The 25,574-nt window shown below is 41.2% G+C and overlaps 1 protein-coding gene across 2 annotated transcripts; it reads left to right on the plus strand.

Moving 5' to 3' along the window:
• Positions 1–6,205: 6,205 nt before the first annotated feature.
• FIGNL1 (fidgetin like 1) lies at positions 6,206–10,774 on the plus strand. Of its 2 annotated transcripts, none has more exons than XM_085305466.1 (2): positions 6,206–6,242; positions 8,629–10,774. In XM_085305466.1, the coding sequence occupies exons 1-2, from the start codon at positions 6,209–6,211 to the stop codon at positions 10,710–10,712; spliced, it is 2,118 nt and encodes a 705-aa protein (XP_085161592.1). In that variant the 5' UTR covers positions 6,206–6,208; the 3' UTR covers positions 10,713–10,774. The 2 variants fall into 2 exon arrangements, with proteins under 2 accessions (XP_085161592.1, XP_085161593.1); XM_085305467.1 differs by lacking the exon at positions 6,206–6,242 and adding an exon at positions 6,440–6,452.
• Positions 10,775–25,574: the final 14,800 nt, after the last annotated feature.

The following is a 25,574-nucleotide window of genomic DNA, read 5'->3' on the forward strand; positions in this document are numbered from 1 at the left end:
TAATTAACTGTTTTCTCTGTGTTGCCAAGTTTTATTTTAGGGGCAGGTGGGAAAGTTAAATTACAAAAGTGTTGCTATATAGCCCAGCTGTGTTAGCAAAATCATTGCCAGCAAGTTGTGTTGTAATCTTAGTCATTGATTTTTCTGTATTACAATTTCACCTTGACCACTTTGAGGATGGACATAGCCATGGGTGCTGGTGCTTTGGTTTTGTTCCTGTTTGCAGTCAAGAGCATTTACTGAACCAGCCAGTGGAGGCAGAACACTGTCTCCATTAAACCCTTTGCACATCCACACCTTCTTTTTAGAGATGAAACCATGAGGTGCTATAACCAATTAATTTAACATTATTATGACCTCAGAAAAAAACAGGTTATTGGAAGTTCACTAACCTGGTTGTAGCACTGCTTGGRTCTTATATAAACTGGCAAGCACAAATGTTACAACAGTTTGGGGCAGTGTTGTGTCATGACACACTTGCTGCAGTAATTTTGCAAATGAAGTCAGTGCCTTGAAGACRTCTTTCATTAGAAAGCCAAATCAGAGGTGAGTGAGTGTTAAATGGAAACTAACAGTCCTCATGGCAGGTTCACCAGTCTCCCTTAAAGGGTTTGGTTTTAAGACAGCCATTTTCTCAAATCTTAGCACATGATTTATACTGATTTTCACTTTGATCATTCATAATGATGCCTCATACAAGCTCCTTGTTCAGAGTTTTGTCAAAATCAATGTGCTACCTGATCTTCTGTATTTTTAGTAAAGTTATTAAAAGCAGTAATTACTTGAAAATAACTTGAAAATTATCTTTTGTGAAAGGTAGCCCTGTGATTTTTATGGCTACCATTGTATTTATTTCATTGTGTGTGACTTTAAATCTTTGACAAAATAGGCTGAGAAATGTGATTGCAAAAATGCTCCTTGCAGTTTCTCAAATGAGTTAAAAATCAAAAAAAAATAAATAAATAAATTAAAAAAAAAAGTGAAGAACAGACCTCCAAAATATACTTTGGCACCTCCATCACTGTTTTTTGTTCTATCGACAAGCAAGTCTGGAATATAAAATAAATCCAAYTGGGTATTGAAAAATAATTAATCTGCAGAAAGTCAAATAATGTGCAGTTAACACACACCATCAATACATCATCTTGCTGAATGCATGTACAGTAAAGAGATGAAATAAAGGTCAGAGACAATATCTGACTTGAGTACTTCTGCCAGTTAGAAAACAAATTCCAGTCAGTTCTGCTTAGATAAGAACAAAATACAAGGCTACTCCAAGAAAGATAATCTGTAGGATTTATTGCTATGTTCCATTTATTTTAATCTTTTCCTTTTATTGTTCGTTTTATGTTCTAATGTATACWGAACAACTTTCAAAATTGTTACATTTCCTTCCTCCATCCCATGCAATGTAGTTCCTACATTTAGAAAGTTACATATATGCACTGGGGCAGCTTGGCACAGAGCTGCTCCTATGCACCATCTCTCCAGAAGGGACCAGGAAGCAGACTGTGGACCAGGTGGGTTTTTCTGATGACTTCTAGACACTCCTCTGTCATGCAGCTTGGGGGAGGATTAGTCTTAATGTATATACAGGTGGCACAGAGATGTGCGCTAGTCTTGACACTTAGAAAAAACTGACCAAACTCTGTATTTCTAGCATGTTAAGTCATGAGAGTAGGGGAGGCAATGGCATACAGCCCTTCTGTTAAGGCTAGTTGGAAGCTATTTTGTCCACCCAGATGGAAAAGCAGATTACTGTTTCTTTAAAGAACTGATTTCACATGTAACAGATGAAGCAAGGTGTAACAAATTAATCTGGCTGAACCAAGTAATATTTAAGCAAGTGATGGAGCCATTCTACAAGATACTGCTCTTAGCTGCATTGTCAGAAATTTTGATAATATTGTTATCTTTAGCAGAACCAATATGAAATTAAGGTTTTCTGTGACAGCACAGTACAACAAATTAGTAGATTGAACAGAGGTAAAAATGCTGGTAGTATTTTTATTACTTTCTGGTTTTTATTTTTAAAACAATATTAGTCTTTTCTCATGACTTAGGAAACAAAATTCATTCATAGCAAATATGGTCCATACTGACATATGAGACAGACCAATATTTTGTGTGTGAAGTACATAAACAGCTTTGTCCAGGAAAAAAGGAGATCAGTTCTGACCAAGGCTACGACAGAGTAAGTCCAGGATAATTCCACTGAAATGAAATGGAGTTGCTTTGGGTTTACGTGACTATAATTGAAATTAAAACCTGACTAATAGGAATTGGAAAAGAAATGTGTAATCTAAAGCAACACCACACTGAACATAAGCGGATTGCAGTGGAAATCCTCTCCATGGAAACCAGAGCACAGAAGGATAATACATGCCTGTGTAAGCCTCAAACTGCTATGGAAGTGGGATGTGGGCAGGATATACAACTAAACCCAGGCACAGTGAAACAGCCCAGAAGTGTAGCCATAGGTCCCATTGGACCTTTGCGGGAGAACTGTTGCCAAAACATTTTGTTGCACCTTTTCCAGCATATAGGTCAGTTTTAGAAGAGGCTCTTGTCTAGATACTAAAACTCTTTTTGGCAAAGAACTTAGCATAAAGGTTACGTTGAAATATTACTAATAAAGTAAAAGTTGTTCGTTTTTAAAGAAATGACTTAAGCATAGCTTTCAACAAACAGTGGTGACAAGACCCATAGAATTATATTTCCCCATAGCTAGCACAATACAGAAATCTAATTTCATAGTTACATGTTCACAGAATCACAGAATGGGTAAGGTTGGAAGGGACCTCTGGAGATCATCTAGTCCAACCTCCCCGCTCAGCAKGGTCACCTAGAGCATGTTAGACAGGGTTGCGTCCAGGCGGGCCTTGAAGATCTCCAGAGAAGGAGACTCCACAGCCTCTCTGGGCAACCTGTTTCTGTGCTTTGTCACTCTCACAATGAAGAAATTCCTCCTCACATTCAGGCAGAAYTTYCTGTGGTTCAGTTTGTGCCCATTGCTGATTTTTCTGAGATTCTGGGATGATTTCAATCTGTAATCAATGAAGGTCTTTTTAGCAGTCTCTCATGTTCTCTTTTTCCCATGTGATAATTCCTTCCTAGAGTATGAATGTTAGGTCATCTGTAAAAAAAAAAAATCTAGGCTCTATAATCAACTCGAACAAAAGTTTTAAAAATAATATTTCTGAAAGAAAAGATATAACTGATGTTTCTGTTTTGTAGCTCTGCAACATGTCTCTAAGTGAAATGATTTATGTTGATGATCACTGTATTTATGAATAGTTAATATGTGAACCTGGATTTATTGTGCCTTGTGTTCAAAAGTTAATAGTCTGTGCTGATTAACACTGTTTGATGTTAATAATTATGAAATCTTGGAATTGCACTTTAGTAGAATATCCAGATCTCAAACGAGACAGTGCAGCTACTAGATAAGGAGGGAAAAGAGCAATTTTTCAGTAACCGTACAGATTTTTTTAACTAGCACAATGCTACTACAATGCTTACATTCTTGCTAATAATGACAGATTATAAATATATTTTATTACTGACGGTAAAATATTGAAAAGATTATGTATTTATCAGTTTACTGCTAATATATTCAGGACGCATTATAATTACTAAATTTCTAATTTACTCTTGCCTTCACATAATATTCTGTTAATGTTTGGCTTTATTTGTTGTCAACTACAATATCATATTTGATGAATAGTACTCACATTGCCATTATTTTAAAACTATAGTTTAAACCTGGAGATGTATGTACACTTGAATTGCTGAAAGACAGGAGCAAGTGAAAAATAAAACTGGAAAACCGTGAAGACTGGRATGGTGGTGGGGATAAAATAACAATCAATGGATAATATTTAAATAGTATATGTGGAGTCTTTAAGACCTGACTGGGAAAATATTCAGACTTCTAGTGCTTTTTATTATTGCAAATTGTGAGCTRTGGTGTTTCTCTGAAATCTGTATGCAAAGCCTATTAACCACGTAAGTTTTACTGACAGCATTAATAAAGTAAATCAAAACTATAAGTATTGCCTGTCTTTTGATATTGACCAAGTTGTTCTCATTTTATTCTTGCCAGCTACACTTTTAGTGGTCTAACTTCCCTATTCCACTAACCGCTACACTTAGATCATTTCAGTGTATTTATTTTCACCATTAGTAACTCTGACTCAATGTATTCTTTGAAAACATTACTTTGCAAATTAGAGTTCTTGTTGGAAATCTCCTCTTCAACAACATGATTCTGAAAAAATCCTGGTAATAATCAGCATCAAAACTGATCCTTCCATAAAGGTTTTCACAGTCCTGCAAGCTAAATGTGTCCTTAGACCTAGCTGGCTAACTTCTGCTTTAGTTTGTAGCTCAGGAACAAGTGGATAGGACAAGGCCGTGGCCCATTTTATTAGCATTGTCTCATTTTACTGTGTGTTCCCAAATATACATTACAGTTGCAGATTTCTCCACTCCTATTCAAACTGAGGTAACATCCACCCCTGTTTGCAACCAAAGGGAAATCAAGAAAGCATGACAGCAGTGGTGGTGCAAACTATAAATGTTAGCACAACATGGTCTTAGATGATAYCTTACATAGTAGCACAGACAGTTTAATATGCTGTCTACACTAATGATRTGACAAGCTTGATGTGTAACAGAAACCTGACAGGAACTGTAAGTGTTTCTCACAGAAAATTAAATGTGCACCCACACAGAAGTGACTATATTCATATCGGAGATATCACTGCAGCGTAGGGTACTGATCTGAATCTAGGTCGGTGTGATCTGTATGGGAACTCCAGGACCAGCTTCAGTCCATAGTATGCATCCCTCCACCCACCATATTTTACCCTATWGAGTCCATCTGCTGCTGGGATCTTTTATAGCAGAGTTGTTCTCCCAAAGAAACCTTTCAGCAACTGCCACCTCAGSAGCATGCTAGACAGAGCGGGTTTCTGTTCCTGCTGTTCAGGTTGTGGCAGACTCATGTTCTGCACCACAGTGGGAAAGAGGTGCTTGAAACTGGCTGCTGTGGAGCTACTTGCAAAAGGGGGACAGGTACCTTTATCCAGCACCTGTGTGACTGCTGAGGGTGGCAACTGCATGAAGCAGTTCAGGAACTCMCATCAGTGAGAATTCAACAGCACAAGCAAATGAGCTGCCTGGGTCCGTAACTGGCCTGTGCAGCTTGCACTGATGATATACTGGTCTATCACCTCAGCTAACCTGTTCCCCTGGCAAACTAAAGAGATGGTCAGCTACATTCCCATGTGGGAGTGTCACCTACCCAGACCCCGAAATAACTAAAATGGTGGTAACGGAGGACGGAATCTCTGACAGCAATCACCAGACTTTTTCCAAAGTGAATATATCTAGAGAGCATTCTAACTTCATTGAGAGAAATGAACAACAGATACCCAAAATGTTTTGACTAGAGCTGGCTGTACCTGCAATTTCAGGCAGGCATTTTAGCATAAGATGGGTTATATTACATTTGTACATTGATTCAATATGCACAGATGCAAGGCTGTTCATTTTCTGCCTCCCCATAATGGTTTACTCCTTGTGTTTTMTCTGTTACAACTGAAAATGGCCCAGGTTAGGTAAGTTCTCCAGCTTCTTCCTTTGTGACTGCAGTAACTTTCAGATGAAGAAATAGAGGTTTATGACTAAGTTTTTCCAAAGTCAAGAATCCTTGCAGAGCAGATGATGAAGTTAGCTGAGTCTACCTCATACATCTAGCCACGTTACTGAAAAGGTAAACACGTAGGGCACCCGAGGAGAAACCGCAGCAGCCGGCAAGGTGCCCCAAGGGGTGGCGGTGCCCCGTGAGGACGCGGGGAGGCGCCACGCAGCCGCGCCCGCAGCCCCCCCAACGGCTCCCGAGCGCGCCGCGGGCGGGGCGGCCGCAGCCCCACCCCCGCACACACGGATCCCGCGTCCATTGGAGGGTGTGCGCYGCACTCGTAGCCAATAGGAGGCAGGAAAGCCCCTCCTCCCGTGCAGGCTCCACCCAGCAACCCCCGCTGGCAAGCCCGGGCGGCAGACGGATGACGTTAGAGCAGCGAACCTTCCCTCTGCTGACCTGTGCTGTCTCCCGGTTTCTGATTGGCTCCACGGCCTAGGGCCTTGTTACCCGATTGGTTGGCAGGGGTGGGGCGGGGCCTCGGGGCAGAGCGCGCGCGGGATGCCGAGGAGGAGCCCGGCAGCGGCCGCGGCTGGTGGGTGCGCGCGCGTGCGGGGGGCGCGGGCGGCGGGAGGGGCAGGGGTGGCGGCGCGGGCGCGTTCCAGGGGCCCCCTGCGCCCCCTCTCCCCCCCCGCCACTGCGCGGGAGGCGCGCGCGGGGCCGCTGGGGTGAGCCCCGCCCGGCGGAGGCGGTTGGTGTCCGTTGAACACCCTGCGCCGCCCCTCCGCCGCTGTGGAGGAGCGAGGTGCGGGTAGGCGGTTGCTCTCGCTGCCCTTTGGGGCCGAGGCTTCAGGTGTAGCCGGGGGTGGGGGCCACCTGCTTCGCGGGATGAGGTGTGCAGCCTGGCGGGCCGAGAGCGGGGCGCGCGGGTTCTCGGCCGCGCCGTTGGTACGCTTTCGCTCGCGCTGTGTCGCCTGCGGGCGCCTGGGCCGGYTCGCGCTGCTCGGAAGGCGTGTGCGTCCGTGTATGACCGTAAGGACGTACAGCACGGAGCTCCTCGAGTAACTACATACCCTTCTGTTTGCAGAGCCTGAACGATTTTAGTTGATTGAGGCGTAGTTTTGCATGCCAGAAGTTTACTATTGTTAATCCTTCGATTAACCTCCAGCCTTAGGAACTTGTGTTGAAGTGTGGTATCTACAAAATCTGGGAACAGTGTCAGCTCAAGAAGAAGKGTGGACTATCCACATATGAATTTGATTATCTATTTGGGATAGAGAGCTCTCCATCTCTTACTCACCTGACACACACTTGCAGATGGAACTTGCACCTCATTCAGACACATGCACTGTGAGAATGGACCATCATAGCAATATAGTGTGTGACTATCCATTAAACTGTTTAAGTGTTAGGAAGAAAATTACTCCAATTTAATGAGACTATAATACTTTAGAAGCTGCTAGTGCAGGGATGTATGGCTTTTTTTAAAGTCATAAAGCTTTTTTTAATGGGTTTTTTAAAGTCATGATTCATCATAAAATATGTTCTGATTTTTCTTAACAGCTCTATAAAGTTGGGTTTAARTTTAAAACAAAATAATTTATCTTCATCTTATTACTTGTGTAACCCCTCTTGTCATATTCAAWTTATGCTCTCTGTTGTGGTAGACTGATGCAGTCATGGACCCAATATTTTTCTGAGGGCAAATAGAGAGGAAATTCCCCACAGTTTTCCCTCAGATCTCTTTCCAGTCGTGTATTCTGAGCACCCTTACATTAGCGTACATGCGTACATAGTCTATAGCTGACTCCAGAGAAGACTGGGAATTGACTTGTACTCTATTCTTCTGTTTGTTTTTCAGAAGGAGAGGAGAATAGGTAGACCCATGCTCTATCAGCTTTTGTTTTAAATATTTTTTTTTACCTAAAAATCCYCAAACATGTTCAAGTTAAAAAGAGAAAATAGAATTTGATGCATTTCAGTCATGTCATGTATTAGACAAATGTCTTTTGTGAGCAGATCAAAAGATGGGAATTGCTGTGCACTAGGAGCTTTGTGTAAACCCGTTGAGGCAGTGGTTCCATATTTTTGCATGTGCCTGTGTCTCTTCTGAAATCATTAATTCTTGACTCTRCCAGAAATATTTTTGCATGTGACCACATTGTAGAGAAAGAGTTCTTTGAAATTTTATAAAAAATATGAACATGTCTTTTCAAACCTAGTAAATGCTCCTTCCTAGCCAAAAGTTATCTTTCATATTTCTTAGACTCAGAAGTGGCTGAAGGAATTTAATTTCTACTTTCTACAACTGAAAAACAAGCATCACTCTAAAGACATAAGGTGTTTTGTTTCTTTGCAGTATAAAATTGGGAGGTTTTGAAAGGTTCAACAAGAAAATAGTTTTAACTGCTTGTTCTGAATCTAAATATTTTTTTTTTATCTGAAAGTTTACTAAATTCAGGCCTATTCATTCCATTCCCCKTTCCTCACTGATCTTGCACATAGTCTTATTTATTTGTTTCATTGTTTAATTTTTATTGCTGTCAGTGTAATAGATTTTGTCATTCTGACAATAGTCTGTAATCTGTCCTCTGCTGCACCATGCACTATTCTCTCAGACAAGAGTGAAAACACTRCTGATTTCATTTAACAAGGCCATTTTTTGTTTGGCCATCTGTTACTATTCTTTGCAGTCTACTTACCTCCCCAGAAGACTGTGATTAGAAGCAAACTCTTTTTTTTTTTCTTTGAACAACAAAGAAAAGAGAAATTCAGTCTTAATGGGTTTATACCACATASCTTGTTCTTTTTTGGAATTGATAAAGTGACTGGCCAAGTGGCTTACAAGATCTACTACACTATTTCTCTGAATTAAARTAATTTATGTTTTCATTTATATGTATTTAGGAAATGGGGAAGCAGCCAAAATAAATAGCTGTGAAGTTTATTTTATAACAACAGGTATTTTGTATACATTGCAGAGTCARTGATGGAAAAACCCACCCATGGTACCGTGCACCTGAGCGACTGGCAGAAAAGTTACTTTGCTATTACCTCTGGCACCTGCACACCCGGACAGAAGGCAGATGGATATCGTGCAAAAATTCTGCGTATTCAGTATGCATGGGCAAACTCTGAGATCTCCCAGGTCTGCGCTGCCAACCTGTTTAAAAAATAYGCAGAGAAATACTCTGCAATTATTGACTCTGACAACATAGAGACTGGCTTGAATAACTATGCTGAAAACATTTTGACTTTGGCAAAGTGTCAGCAAAATGACAGTGACAAGTGGCAATCTGCCTTGACAACAGAGAATGTATTTGAGTTAAAATGTGTGCAAGAGAGGATGCAGGCTGGCAAAAATTTCCAAAGCTCTCAGATGGCACCAGCAGATGCCGTTGTGCTAGCTGATAAAGGGGTCAGTGMCTCTGCCGCTTCAGGTCTCCCAAAACTCACTGTCTTCAGCAGTGCTGGAGAGACTGGCCTCTCTGCTGGCTCATCAAAATRTACAAGTGAGGGACTAGATCTCCTTGAGCATCCCTCATCTTCAAAGTCTTTTCAAAGCAGTGTGCCTCCTGTGACCAAAACTTCAGATATATTTCCTGCCTCTTCTGCTTCCTTCAATGAACTGATTCAAACAGGTGTCCAGGCAACTCCACTATTTGGAAATAAAGAAGCAATGAGTAGCAGTTCTCTGCAAGCATCAGGTCACTCTGGTGATGGACAAAATTGGTCTCTTTCCAGTCAGCCAGCTGTACATACATGGTCTGCAAATTCTGGAAAGAGAAAAGCATTTTATAATGTGGCTGATGAAAGCAGCACTGTGATTTCTAGCCTTGCTCCATGCAAGGCTTCTGTTAGTACAGAAGCCAGTAGTTCTTCAGGGAACAGAAACAGAAATGAAGAGGGCAGTATTACTGGTTTTAGAACTGCAAAAGAACAGCTGTGGGTGGATCAGCAAAAGAAACCTCAAAATGTACCCCAGCGCACACCAATCTCATCATATGGGGGTGTAAAAAAATCACTGGGTGCAGGCAGATCTCGGGGTCCATTTGGCAAGTTTGTGCCTCCGGTTCCAAAACAAGATGGAAATGAAAATGGAGGAGCACAGTGTAAACCTCCTACAAGAGGACCAGCAGAACCATCACTTCTGACAGATGAACGACTGAAAAACATAGAACCAAAAATGGTTGAACTCATTATGCATGAGATCATGGACCATGGGCCTCCTGTGAACTGGGATGACATTGCTGGAGTTGAATTTGCTAAAGCTACAATAAAAGAAATAGTAGTCTGGCCTATGCTGAGGCCAGACATCTTTACTGGGTTACGTGGTCCTCCTAAAGGAATTCTTCTCTTTGGCCCCCCTGGGACTGGCAAGACTCTCATCGGCAAGTGCATTGCGTGCCAGTCTGGAGCTACATTTTTTAGCATCAGTGCTTCTTCTCTGACCTCCAAATGGGTAGGTGAGGGGGAGAAGATGGTCCGTGCGTTGTTTACTGTGGCACGATGTCAACAGCCAGCAGTTATTTTCATTGATGAAATTGATTCTCTGTTGTCCCAGCGTGGAGATGGGGAGCACGAGTCTTCAAGAAGAATAAAAACTGAATTTCTGGTGCAGTTAGATGGGGCGACAACCTCCTCTGAAGATCGTATTCTGGTAGTCGGAGCAACAAATCGGCCCCAGGAAATAGATGAAGCTGCCCGAAGGAGACTGGTAAAGAGACTGTACATTCCCCTTCCAGAAGCTTCGGCTAGGAAGCAGATTGTTACTCGCCTAATGTCAAAAGAGCACTGCTGCCTGAATGAGRAGGAAATTGAACTCATAGTTAAGAAGTCGAGTGGGTTTTCTGGGGCAGACATGACACAGCTCTGTCGAGAAGCTTCTCTGGGCCCGATCCGCAGTCTTCAGTCAATGGATATTACAACCATCATGCCAGACCAAGTACGGCCTATTGCTTTTCTTGACTTTGAGAGTGCCTTCAAAACTGTGCGGCCCAGTGTTTCCTCTAAGGATCTAGAGCTGTATGAAACCTGGAACCAGACATTCGGCTGTGGTAGATAATTGCGTTGCRACTGTTGAGCAGAAACTTTTCTAACTGTCACATATTAAAGTATGATAATTTAGAGAGTCTGCACTTATTTTTTTTGTATCTATTTACCTTTGTAATAAGTCTTGCTGAGTTATGTAAGCACATGTCTAGGCCCTGGCCTGAAGTTTAGCTAACTGAACAGCCTATGAGAAATTTTTTATCATTAGAAATAACAGTGTGAGAAACTGGCAGAAATTACAGATGGCCACTGGGAGAGATGTCTGGATTCCCTCAGTGCTTGAGGAAGAGTTATAAGAGAGATGGCAAAAATTCAGAGGTAATTGAAGTGCGTATTGGGATCTCCTGCGGAGYGGAATCCTGCAAGGCCCACTGTGCCTTATCCGTCACACCGTGTGAGGCGCTGTGAGATGACCCAGGTAGTACGYGAATTTGGGTACAGATGTAGCAAAACTGGGACTGGGACTGAGGGCAGATTAAGATATTAGGGGCAGCTTGTTTATCTGGGAGGCAGGCAGCAGGAGCATGAAAAAGAAAGGGTCAAGGAGGGTGAGAAAGCAAAAGCATGGGGGAACAGAAGGAGCAATAATAGAAGGATGTCTCCTGTAAGCAAGCAGTGATGTGAACTCCTGTCTGACTGAGCCCTGCACTATATCACTGCACTCTGCCCTATCTTTTTATTACATCCCCTTCCTGATTATTTCTGCGGATCCTTGCTTTCTGGTGTGTGTGGGGGAGTATGTTTGTGGGTTATCAGGAGGGGTGGGCTGGCCTGGGGGCAGCAGCTGGAGGGATGAGGAAGTGGGGCTAGCCGGGGTGTCTGAGGCCAGGCACCTTAGGGACCCCCGTGTGCATGTGTAATTCGCTAGCACGCTTCAAGCTGGACTAGCTGGCGAGCAGGAGGAAACAAGTGTCTGGAAGGAGCCATGGCATGAGCCAGGGCAGTGTAAGGGGGCCTAGCGGCTGGGCCTGGATCTGAGATGAACTTAAAGCCTGTGCTAATGTCGGAGGGATCCGTGAACATGATGTGCTTGTGAAGCTCCAGAGTGAGGGGAGGYGTTGCACTGGGCAGCTTCAGTCCTGTTCAACCTTAGAGGAGAGACAGGTTGGGGCCAGCTATGGCGCTGCATATGTGTGCACATGCGATACTTATGTAGGTTCTGTCTATATTTGTGTTAAGCTGCCCATCCAACGGAGATGGGATAAACGTCGATCTGAGAGTGCATTTGATTTGGCTCTGGTGGACCAAGAAGGAGAAATCCTGTGTCCCAAAGTCCACTGGATTCCACTACTCTTTCAGCAACATATTTTAATTAAAATGCTAACTTCATAACTAAGTTGTACTTCATGTTCTTACCAAAGATTTTAAAGAACGGCACTGCTATTTGCTCATATAACCTGTCCATCACTTGTGGCTGGATAGAGCTGCTTAAACTGAAAACAAATCAAAAGCTTTCCTTTGAGAATTTTTGTTGGTGGGGAAGAGCTGGCTGCAATGCTACCCATGTTTTATTTTCAGTTTCTCTAAAGTGCCTTTTGCTAGGGGAAATGCAGAGTTTAAAAGCTAGCCCTTTGATTCTTATAAAAACGGATACATTGTTGATACTGTTTAGMTAACATTTTTTCAAGTCAATTGGGATGTTAACTACAGCAACTGTGAAACTATACTGAACCTTGACTTAAGAATAATTTGAAAAACTTTAGCATTTCTTAGAGCTCATSTCAATTTAAACATAAAATCAGTTTTACTCTTAATTTATGTGATTAAAAAATATGTACTAGATTGTTTTACAGAGATGTAAAAATTCTGGTATTTGAATTTATCTAAATGTTTGAAAGCTTTGAAATAATGAAGATACAGCAATTAAATCATTTTGTAAGACTAAATGTGTGAYGTGAATCAAATTGATTAACTTTTGTGCCGACTGGATAAAGATCATGAGATTAAATTTTTATYGGTAATGTTAACTAGAGTTGCCAAAGGAGATTCAGCTCTTAAAAATTTAGTATTGGAGGGCTGCTAAACATGTATTTGGTAATATTTCTACTTTTTCCAAAGATCTTAACTGTAATGAAAACACTCTAAAATCTATTGTCTCAGGCAAGTGAATGAAAAACTCGGAGAATTTTAATGGATTAGTAAATACCAAGGGTTTCTCAAGGATAATAAAACTATCTATCATTAAATGCCTTGTTTATGSTGGGACTTACCCTGGTGTGCTATGTGAGCATACTGTTTTCATGTATGTTTCTCAATATTCATATTTTTAATGGAAACAGGGCTCTATGGAAAGGACCAGCAAAAATGCACATGTCAATAGAGAGTAAATGCCTCCTAAAGCGACAAGGACTGGGAGAGAAATGCCATGCAGCTGCATGCACTTTCTGCAWAGTGGACCTAGTGAAAGAGAGAAAGGTAGACCAGCAGCAGCAGCAATTTTTTTTCTCCCTCCTGATTTTTATGTTACTTGTTACTTAGCAATCTCACGAATTGCASCAGCGTGTTCTGGTTTCAGAAAATGTGCAGGTACGGTAAAAGGGAACCTAGGTAATTTTTTGTTGTTTTTTGTTGTTTGTTTTTCGCCTTCTTTTGTAATGCTACATCTCATATGACTGTTTCTCTGGCCATCTTGCATTATTCTAGCTTTGCTGCTGGACTCAGCAAAGTCAGCAGGACTTTTAATACTRGCCCAAAGTGTATTTTATTACCCATTGCAACAATGCCACCTAAAAYGAGAGATTAGATCACCAGGAACATAATTTCACAAAATGTAGAAAATTGCACAGAAATAGGGCATGATTGTAATTTAAGGGAAATGGTGCAGATAAATCCACTTTAATGGATCTGTTCAGTTTATGCATGTGCTTTACTGTTTATTCCTTTTGGCTGGCTGAACTGAGGAGAAATGGAGGACTCCCCTTGGGGTTTGTGGTTCAGTAACATTGGGTGCACCATCTTCTAGATTCTCTTAAATAAAGGTAAATAATTTCTGCAGTGCTGGAAAGGTGAGCTCTTATTAATAATTAAGGCAATTCAGACTCTTTCCATTTTCTTACTGTGTGTTTTATTTGAACTGGCTACATTGTCTCAGAGCATTATGAAATCCTCCRCTGAATTTTCATTTATAGCCAACTGCACCGACAAGAGTAAGGAAAAAGCTGATGAGGCAGCAATGATCATCCTTTGCTAATAGGAAGCGGGTGAAAAATAGACTGGCCTGAGAGCATTGGTGAGATTGTACTATTGAAATAAGGCAATTTCTGTTTTTCTAATCGAAATTATGAAACTACTAACCTACTTCCAAATTGACATATCCGTAGAAAAGAACAAGGAAACAAGTAAAACTCCCCTTTTCCTATTAAAAATTATAATTTTGGTGACAATGGAAGATTGCTCTCGGTGAGTATTTTTATTTATTAAGAAGAAGCTTTAAATTGTAGGTCTACAAACAATGCATGCACTTTTCTTCAAACTTACAAGTGCACCTTGACTTGAATTTTAAATAAAAGTTCAGGCTTGGGATGCTTTTGAAAAAAATCTTATCAGTAGTTTTCTTAGCTAAAGAGATGCCATCAGCAGAACTCATGTTCATGCTGAACTACTGTACTTAGTAAAGATGCTGACATAAAATTTCCCGAGACTGGATTTCTTAAGCTTTCTTTCTTACTCTTTGTACTTTTTATTACTATTTTAATTCATATCTGCAGAAAAGCAGGTATGTACAGTGCTGTGATAATAAGTAGTTGCTGTAGAGCTCAAGCCATACTATTTTTTTTTGTCCCATTAGGTCACAAATTTCATATAATCTTAGCTCCCACATGTACTGTGAAGCCAAAATTACATTATCACAAAGTTACGAGGCTGGAAAGGACTCTTGAGAAATCATCATATTCTCATTTTATGTAGGGTAAATTTTTGTGGTGCCTGCTTGTTTTGCCTAGTCTATTTTTTAAAACCTTCAGTAATGATAATGTCTTCATCTCTGTTTAGCCTTAGTCATCTTTGCTGTTGAATGTTCATAGCCAAAATAACAGTGATGAAATTATAATGTTTGGCACTTGTTATGTATTTTCCTATACAAGCAAAGGGAAACATCTGACCTTTCTYCATCTTGGCATGACTGGGTCATTAGCTGGGCAAGGAGGAGGATACCAGAAGAAAGGAACCTGCAGGTTGYAAGCTTAAACAGGACCAAGGAAGGCTGTGGCTGTTCTGGACTTGGTTGTGTTTCACAGCTGCGCAGTTCATCCTGCCTTGGACTCAGGGCGGCTCAGACGGTCTCTTAGAATCACCAACACCACCCTGACAGCCCTGCTTACAGGCAAGTGTGTGCCTTTATTTGGGTTGACTCTGTTCGTAGACTGGGGTTGGTGTGACATCTTGCATTTTGAAGTTCTTCTGAACATAGCACACTGYCCTTTGGGCTGCCACTGTACGAAGACACAATCCAATATCATAGCATCTCTGCCCTCACCTGAAGAGAGAGAATCTGAAAATCAATGCTTTTCATCAGAGCCACGTGAGAAAAAACTTTTAGAAGCTGAAGTTTTCCTCAAATTGTGCCAATAGAAAATTCTAGTTTTATATCAGTTTGCTTGCTTTTGGAACTGGAAGCCTCCAGTCTGAAATTCTAACTGGAGTTTGTGAAGTGGAACCAAAGGATAAGTCTGCTAAAGAAAATCATTGCTGTGAAACTGTCTGGAATGATTGTATATTTGCAGTCAGGAGAAAAAAAAATAACACTGGCCTTTTTTTAAGGAAATCGGGATATTCCATCTGACTTCTTGTAAAAATTCCTACAAAGTTTTTACAGAGTTTGTGTTCTTTTTTGTAGGTTAAAATGTAATGAGAGATGAAGTTGTCTTGCTTTAGGCGTCTGCTTTTAGATTTAGAGTAGCATCTATTATTTTACTCTCTTTACTGAGAGTATTAAAACTTTATTCTGATAACTGCTTATCTAGGGCCAAAGGAAAGACTAGGATAGTCTTTCTACCTAACCTGTTACACAGAATCATTTATATCAATAGGACTCAGCAGACAGAAATATTACTCAAAGGTGATCAAGTTCCAAATGAATGGAACTTTCCTCCTTTTCCAAAAAAATGGCTTTATTTGGTACCAGTTTCAAGTACTGACTGCTTATGCTTGCAGACAAGTTGAATGAATGAAGTTTCTTACAAGTTCATTCATTAAATAGATAGTGTTYGTATATTTATTTTGATATTCTGAAAAAAAGAAAACTTTGGCTTTCATTATTATTTCACCTATGGAATTTTTTTCCCAAACATAAAAAGAGAGAGAAGAAATAAGAAAAGATGTGAAATATTGACATAGGCACTTTGAGTGCTTCTGACATATGGCATTTTGTGTGTACTAATTATTTACAAGATATAAGCTGTTTGTGCCAGAAGAAATTATTGCCCATATTGCTTCATTCCTCAGGCATAACAACAGAGTGCRGTTAGCCACTGTCACAGTGTACTAACAACTAGTTGCAGTCTACCTCAGGGCACTYGGTTATGAACCGTGGTGGCTGCAGCATTGATTTACAATCTAGTTTGGATTTAGCTGTCGTGGTTGAGGCAGTGAGAGTCCTCAGCCATCACAGCAAACCAACAGGGATGGACGGCATGGCAAACTGGAAGAACTGGCATGGCTTGCCTTGGGCCCACTGCAGACAGGATATAAATGTGTTATTGTGAAGTTGAATAAGAGRGAATCCTGATTTTTCTTAAATTCTGGAGAATCGCTTTTGGAGAGGGTGTGAACTTCAGTAAGCTCCACACATATGAAAAGGGTTTAACCTGGAGAAGCCTGGTTTCTGCAAGCTGTTCTGGTACCAGCTACTCCGTAACTTGGCATCAAACTAGGAAACAAAGGAGAAAATTCACAAAGAAACAATAGAARCATTGAAACTGGGGGAGTTGATTATATGTAAAGATGCAAATATATACATGTATACTTTGAACTTACTTGGGCAATATGATAGCTTTCCTTATCTGTTGATAGCTTAACATCACATAAAGGGTACACCTAGCAGTAATGACATAAAACTGAAAAAAAGAAGAGCTATACTTTCAAGAAGATAGCAGAAACTCTGGGCTAGTATATCTAGTATATCTAGTATATCTACAACTAGATTGAAGGAAGAGGTGGTGAAAAGGGAGGAAGTAATGGCTAATTTGTTCCCAATTTCTGTGATTAGGCTGGTATTTTCTGAACATCCCCCAGGGATTTTCTCAACAATTTTAATGATATATTAATTTAAAAAKGTACCAACTTGCTTAATGTGGTACTTTACTGTCATATGACACTAAGTCTTGCTATTAACTGAAAAAAATTTGCATGGGATAACTAAAGGCTTTAGTGATAAGAAAAGTCTTTCCAAAACCAGAAGTTTTGTACCAAAAATGCAGGAAAACTCAAGATCAGATTTTCAAAAAATGTTTAAATGTCATCTGCTAAAAATATTTACTAATATTGCGTCTATAAATGTCACAGAACTTATAAACTAGAACAAGTAGAGGCCTTTGTTATTTCATTCTATTAAAACTATTTCTCAAATTCTTTTAAAATAGTTACGGTAGTACAATTGCCTTTGGAGTAGTGGCAGTTTGTATCAATGGAAAGTTACCTGTATAATTTTCTGTATAATTTATTCCCTGAGAAGAAACCGTATCTGCTAAGAAACTTTTTGCCCTTATAACACTGGGAAAGGACAGTACCATCTTACTTATATTGATATAGAGGGATATAGCCCTTGCCTGCAGATGAGCCATAATATCGTGGACACATCTGCTTGCAGATCCAGGCAGCGATGGTCCTGCCACTCTCTGCTGCTTGTGATGCATAAACTGGAGATGTCTTTCCCACAGGGCTGTCAGCAGGAAAAGCCGTGCAACGGGCAAAGCTAGCCAGGTTAGTGCTAATGGTTTTGCTTTTTGGTTAAAATAATGCAGCTGAATGCCCAGAGCCAAATCCTTCCTCTAGGAGAGCAGTGGGGTTGATGTCAGCCTTCCCCGTGTCCCCAGGAACGACAACCACTCTCAGCGTGTGTGTTTGTCCCCGGCCTGGGCGTCACAAAACTTTGTGGGGAGGCAACTTGTGTTAGACCTGCCTTCCCTGGTCCAGAAATTACACAGATTACCCCAAATCACACAGAGCAGGAACCGTGCTCACAGGTTGTACCACAAAATTCTTCTCTCTCTCTCTCTCTTTTTTTTTTCATTCCCTTACCCATCTCCTCTGACTGGTTGGTCATGCTAAATGGAGGGAGGGAGGAAGAAGTRTTTAATAGCTCTTAGCAAAGTATGCTGCGCATCAGAGAAAGGATATTTAATGGAAAGACAAGCATTTAGGACAGACTGAACAAGACTAAAAGAAACCTTGCTCAGCCTATCCTATATAAGGTTTAAAATTTTTCAGAGAAAATGCTAGCTACAATAAATCCACTCYGTTTCTAGTAATATCAGAAGTTTCAAGAAAAAGCAACACACTTGAAGTGTTGAGTTGATCTTTTTTATAGCCTGCCACCAGATGGAGATCTTTTCCCAGAGAAGTCCACCCAATTTCTTAAGGAAAGCCCAAGGGTAGCCAAAGTTATGTTTCTTGTTTTGTCACTTAAAATCATCCAGTTTTAATGACTTGTTACTGGCAATTTGTTAAGCATTGCTGTTTTGCAGTTGCTAGTTTGTAGGATGCATTTTGATTTTTCAGAAGATTTTGTTGGGGGAAGAGCTGTGAAAACCAGCCTGACACCTCTAGATCTCTCTACTTAACAMAGATAATATTTTTTCTATTAATTTTACCTTGTTTCGCAGGCTTTAATATTAAATTGGGATTGCACAAAGTGGTGAAAATCCYGGCGTAATGTATTGATGTCGAAACCAATCTTTGATCTTAGGAATTAACTCTGTAACAGCAGAGTAAATGAGCAGATAGGAGTGATCTCCCAAGCCTGAAGATCCTGAAAGTAATGCATTGAAATTTAGGTACATGACAGGTAGGTAACAGGAGCTGAATCCAATTAATTCCACAGTCTCAATTCATTTGAGTCTTGGTTGATAGCAAATTGCATTTGTTGCTCTCTTCTACTTGCCTCACGAGTAAAAGTCTGTAGGGATATCCTAGCAGGTCCAAGCTTCTGAAACCACACCACCACCAGTGCAAGGATCTTCTTTTAGCACACTTCACAGAAATCCCCAAAAAGTCAACTTACCTGCAGGTTAATTAGTTAACTTTCTGGATGGTTCCTCCACTAATGTTGGATTGGGTTGTGCGGGCAGTGTAGGCTGGCAAACGGTTCCATTTTCTAAAGCGACTAGTTATTCTGGCTACGTCCATTTGCGGTAGGTATTGTGGACTGTTTTTGTGACAAAAGAAACCACTTGAATGATTTGTGAGCACCAAAACTGGGCAGATTTCTGAGGACCTGCTGAAAAATTAAGCCCTGAGAGCATATTTCACGTGAAAAATGCAAAGCCTTTATGCATCTGATCATTAATCAAATAGAGAGAGACTGAGCGAGAGAGAAAATACATATTTAAATATAGGTGGCTAATATTGCTTTATCTTCCCAAGTCCTACAGTTTCTCACTTCCCTGCGTGGTGGGTCAGATGCTTTGCAGCCAATTTACATCAATTCCTAGCACTGTTTTTAAAGGAAGCAAGGGGGAAGAGCATGAAGTCTCACTTTCTGCCAACAACAGGAAGTATATGCTCATTGAGTCACAGAGCTTGTTTCAGCGATGCCTTTAGTCGAACCAACAAATTACTGGACTACACATTCGGTCCTCAGTAACGTTGCGCTGCTCGGCRTATACCTGGAACGGCACTGGCACAGGGCAGTGGTGGGGATGGGCAGGTGGAAAGCAGGGTGCAAGTGCAATTCCTGTTTCTCCAAGGGGGGCCGTCATTTTAAAGACCGGTCATCTGAGGGAGAAGAGAGAGGCGTTTTAGAGAGGAAATGGTGATAACATCTCTCTCKTTCTTTCCTATGCGGCTGAACTTGCTGCTACTGGTGTCCTGCTAGAGATGGTCACTGGAGTAGAAGGAGATCTTTTACTAGCGCCTCTGAGGACGTAGCTGTGCYGTGTAACGTACCTGTCCTGCGGATTCAATGGAAAGGGCTACCCTTGTGCCTCACCTACCTAATTTTGATGTCTCAGGTAAACTAGGTGCTCTGTATGGTCCATAAATTTGTTCTACGGTACTTTAAAACTTCCACGAGTCAGTCTGAGGTGACTTTTTTTTCCTGATACATAGTTAAGAATGACACTAACATGAGGCTGCTTTAAAAAGAAGAATCAATCCCTTTTCTGAAATTTTCATCTTTGCAGGATGTGTTTCCAGGCCTGCTTTTTTAAATGCTTGTTATACAYGGTCTCTGTTCTTTTGTTTTCCTTATCACTGAAATAAATGAAACTTTTTAGAAGGCTTACTGCAAAAAGAAGTGCTTCTTACATTTAGCTTCCTTTCTTCCAGTGTTTTCCTGATCCACAGGCAGGTGTAGTCTAAAAAAGCCAAGAATGAGCATTTTTTATTATTTTGCTACCCAGAAAATATCTTTTTTAAATATATTTCTTACATTTAACTTCTCCTCTCTCCTGCTCCCTACACTCTCTGTATTTCTTACTTCTAGGTATTTCCCTTCTAGCTGCRTGCTGGCAAACTTGCCAAGGTATGCTCTGGAGCTGAATCCATCAYGTGGGAGGAAATCGGATGTCTTGAGATGTGTTGTTAAGCCTAGAAGCGGATGATTCCCTGCAAGACAGCTGTCTGAGGTGCAAGGGCCAGCTGTGGCACTGTGTGCCTCGCTCCCGCAAAATGCTGTGCGCTTGCTTCAGCTTGGCCACGTGAAGAGCTGAGCAGCTTCAGTGAGGCACGTCCCACGCTGAAAATGAAGTATGTGGGTAAGCACGTAGAAGAACTCTAGATAAAACGGTCTTGGGAAGCAGTCACGATGGGAGAGGTTAGTGGCAAGACTGTGYGCTTGCGTACCTATGGGGAAGCGTTTATTCTTCAGACGTGCTGGTAGCAGAAAAAGCTCCAAGGRGGACCTCAGAAGCCACTGAAAAACACAAGCTCTGCAACTGCACGTGTTGGCATGGCGTTACACAGCAAAGGGACTTGGCCCCCATTCCTGTGCACCTCTTGGAGCAGTTCTTTGCAGAGCTGCAAACTGATGTGATTCTCCGTTCTCACAGCATCAGCAATTTTAGCTTACTTAAGATTATTGCAACCTAGGCTTTGAGCTGCATGAAAAAGTAAGCTATTGCTACAATAATTATAATAGTCCGAATCGTGCAAGTGTCCAAAGGCAGAGTAGCAAATGTACGCACCACAGCAGCATGTGAGAAAGGATGGTTTTTCAAGTAGAATATTTCTCTAATTGCAAAGGAAATTAGGTAAGCAGTTTATGTAGGAGAAGCAGAACCAAAAGGAAAGCTCTTAGCTTTCCCCTACATGTACAAAGCTTTTCTCCAAAGAAGCTGGGGTGATCCTGCAAAATTTGACAAGGAGGGTGTAACACGTCCTTCCCTATTTTCTGGAAATCCCACCCTCTTTCCACAGCTTATCTGAAGTTTCTATTTTGCATGTCAGTATTTGKGCAAAGTTTCCAGCAAGCCTTATGTTTTCTATTGTAAACTAGCCTGCTGACTGAATTCATCAAACCTTTCCTTTTCTTTGGAGCACATTATTTTCACATTGTTATCCTCCTGGGATTTTTWAAAAATTTTTCCTTAGATAGTTGGGAGGAGAAAAAGGCTGAACAGGGTGGTTTTGCATGGTTTTATTTTGTTTTTAAGGCTGAGGAGACATTCCAAATTTTCTAATTTGGATGATTACTGTGAAAGTGATTTTGAGCAGGTCATTTTATGTCTGTAGGAGAACTGATGAAAGGTCTGCAGTTCCATGCATCAGTTGGAGGGCTGCTTTTGCAGTAGTGTTTTCCTTTTTATCTGTGCATCATTTAAAGAAATTTGCGTGTCAAAAGTTGTCTTAATCATGGAAAAGATTATGTATCTTTGTATGTTTGGCCAAAATAACCTGAAATGTTTGGTAACAGATAAGATCTTGCAATAACAAAGAAATGGAAGGAAAAATGGCAACGATTGGTTAATTTTTTTTRTAAATTATTATATATTTTGAATTGCACACCCATATAGTGTAGACACACTCACRCAYATACACAGATGTAATCTAAAGACTTAGATTTGTGCCCCTTTTACAGCTCTAGGAATTAGTGTAAGGACCTGCCAATATGGATTGCTAAATTTACTACCCGTTGAAGAGGAAACCTAGTCAGCAGTTRGAGAACAAGCAAGTAGTAGAAGACCTGACTAGCAGTCTTGATTTTATCAGAAACTCACTGCATGATCTTGCATAAGAAATTTAGGCTTTCTTTGCCACAATTTCCCTCTCAAGAAAGGAGGGGGGGGAGAACTGATAGTTTCACATTTGGCAAATTGTTTTTACATTTAAGGATAATCAAGACAAGAGACCAACTCCTCCACCATGTAAAAGACATGCAACTATTAAGAAAGATAGAATCAAAATTTTCCTTGAAATGTGCTGGTTTTGGCCTTTCTTAGTTCTGTAGTAATAACCCTTATGGACGAGAGTAATTTCTTTCTTCATCACTGCTGAGCTTGATGTGTTAATTTTTCCACGCAATCTTCTWCCACCCCTCATTTCCCTGCTGGTCTTCTGATCACTTCTGGTACATTTCTCCCTACTTTAAATGACCAAATTATGGTCAGCCATCAAGAACTATTTTATACAACTCAAACAGATACCTATAGGCTCTTTCTTCTGGTTTGTGCTTCAGAGTTTTGTAGAAAATCCTTAATTTCAGGCTACACAGCCTGCRAACGCTTGCTTTCTATTGGCTTCCTAAAACCGCCCCAGTTTTTCTTCTTGTGCATTTCTACTATTTCTGCTGATCAGGAKCAAACCTGTGCTTGAAGGTCAGTTAAATGCCGTGTAAGTGTGACTTAGAAGCAGAACACTGTGGATACAGGTACTGCAGGGTCTTTTATTAGTGCTTAGTCTTCCTCTGGTTCCTTTGGTAGAATTCCCCTGGCAGGTACTATCACAACATCAGAGTTATTTTGACCTTCTCAAACGTTTTTAATTGCATCTCAGACAGCTTATGTTGACAGCGGGATTAGTGAGACAGATGTTTCCAGAGCAGAAGTGATCATTCTAATTTGTACCAATTTTTCATGAGTCCAAAAAAACCCACCAAACCCTACATACATGTGTAAGTGTGTTAAGTGCATTTCCCATGTGCATTCGCTACAGACTATGCAAATAAAATATAAATATAGTTAGACTGTATTCATACGAATTTCGTGACTGGATGCAGTGCGAAAACGAGAGTTTACAAATGTCTGTTCCAGAGTAAGACCTCTGAGGTGGAGAGGTAAACCTGARATGTGCTGTGCTAAAAAATCTGAAAGTAAAATGTAGGCGACAGCACTTCTGCTGGTGCCTCCCAACTTGGGTGTTCCAGCGAGCGTTCGCTCGCTCTGCTTTCCCCACCTGTCCAACAGAGTGGGGGCTGCTCCTGTGGTCTCTCCCGCCGCCGCCCGGCCCCTTCTGCCCTTCTTGGCTTTGTCTTTCCTAAACCTGAGGCCTGAGTCAAAACTTGCCTCCGGTCACTGTGAAAATCGGTATCCGTTCAGGCTTAACGGTACCGTTTGGTCGTAGGATGATTGCGGACCTGATGCCAAAAATCAGGGCCMGCTGAAACTAGCCGCGGAGATCTTAACTGACCTGACGGAGATGAGGGGTTTTGGCCCCGAAAGCGTCGGGGCAGGCTTGGCAAGCCCCTGCCTGCAGCACAGCTTTCCCGAGAAAATACCAGAGAGCAACCTCGGGCAAACAGTAGGTTCAAAATTAAAACTTAATCTGGTTGAACACTGAGTGGGAAACAAGAAGTGAAAACTGTCAACTGTGCCCAGATCCATTCAGATCACTTCTAGGGACAGTTTTGATACCAAATTATCCTTGTTATGCAAATTTCCTCACCAACCGGCTGGTTCCCAGTTATGCATGGGGAGAAGCAGCGGCCACATCTGCTTCCCGTTTTGCCGTTTCAGAGACGAGCCATCTGTTTGGCCTCATCCCGAACAGCCTGCTCGGTGCTGATTAACTTCCTCACCCCACCAGCCCCAGGCTCACTGTCTGCTGCAAGGTGTAGATTTTTTTTTTTTTTTAAATATATTTTTTTATTTTTTTTATTTTTTCTAACTGCTTATAAACCAGAACCTTCACTTCTCTCCCGAGGGACAGGAAGGCGTTGGTTTGTGTGATTTGCAGCCGCCCCCCGCAGCAGCCCCAGCAGCAGCTGCCCTCTATCGCTCCCGCGTTTAATACGTGTGGTCGGGACAGATAAACCCGGGAATCATTCTGTGACCTGGGACATCCTTTAAAGCAGTGAGGTCTTTAAATGCACAAAGGAAAAAAAAAAAAGTAAGGCTCCGTGCTGGATTCAGCAAAAGCCTCACTGCTGTCAGTGAGTTTGCTCATATAGTGAGGAGCAGAATTTCATCCGTGCTCGCTGTGGTCCATTTTTTATATAAATGTGATGCGTTTATATTGCAGATGCCTGTGAAKTCCTGTTGTCTGAAGCCAGATGTTGGATACCTCACTGTCGCTCTGATGAGAAAAAGCTATCCCATTTTCAAAGAAGTCCTGACAAAGTTTGGCCCTCCCGCTTWTGAGTATCCATCTCGCAGCAGCCGTGGCCTGATTTGCAGAAATGCCGCGTGTCCRCAGCTCCTGGTGATTTAAGTGAGAGTCCCGTGCTCAGCAGCCCTGAAAATTCAAGGCCTATGCAACCAAGGGAGAAGGTGGACCACAATTTAAAACCCCTGGGTTCTCTATACGTGACATGCATGATGAGACTCCTTTTTAAATTAAAACTTCCACTCCTTTCTGCAGGCAAGGTCTCCCTCATTAATTTTTTTGTCTTTCCTGATGCATCAGAGCCAGAAGTTGCTCTCATGCACCATTTTCCTCCTGGACAGGCAGTAGGTTGTGTTTCATGATGGAAGACAGGCCTTAGCTGACCCATCGCAGATACAGATGCCCTGGAGCAGCCACTGTCYGGACACAACAGCAACAGAGCTTTCAGAAATCAAATATTGTGATTTCCAGCTGCAGCATTTTCAGCTTTCAATTTGCTGCAGCTCCTGAAAACTTGAACCTTTCAGTGAAACCTCCTCTCTCTCCTATGCCTTTGACAATCTCTACTCACAACCTGGTAAAAACAATGTGATATTCTCAATGCTGATAACCAGTTTTCCTCTAAAAAAAAAAAATGAATACATGCATTTTTTTTCCTATGCAGAAGAAAATAGGAAATTGTTGCATTATCAGATCTGTGTGCTCCAAGTCTGGCTCTGAGTTCTCATTTTGATATCAGCTAAGAGAATCTGGGCTGTTTTAGAGTGTTTCTTGCCTGCAAAGACTGGTTAGAAAATGTTGGTTGCTGGACACATCTAGATACCATTTTGATGGTTCAGTGCTTAAGTGCCAATTGCAAAGCCTGTTTGGGGACACAAGGCGTAAAATACTCGCAACTCATGGTTGTATGTTTGCGTCTACATAATATTTCATGTCTTTGCACCTACAGCAGTTTCCAGTGTAATTTAATCAAGTTAAGGGACTAGCAAAAAATACAAATAAAGATGATTCAAGAAAAGTCTTTGAAACACAGTAGAAAGGCAGGATGTGTTTATAGCTGYGCAAACTTTCATTTAAATCTGTGGATGTCTCTACTGAAGTTCAAGGATTTAATAAWGTTGATTGAGAATATTAGATTTGATCTAGTTCTGTGATTGGTAATGGTTAACTTGTGTTTATC

The sequence above is a fragment of the Rhea americana genome, unplaced genomic scaffold (genome assembly GCF_003343005.1).
Source record: "Rhea americana isolate MKP2758 unplaced genomic scaffold, rheAme1 scaffold_220, whole genome shotgun sequence".
In the NCBI taxonomy this organism is placed as follows: domain Eukaryota; kingdom Metazoa; phylum Chordata; class Aves; order Rheiformes; family Rheidae; genus Rhea; species Rhea americana.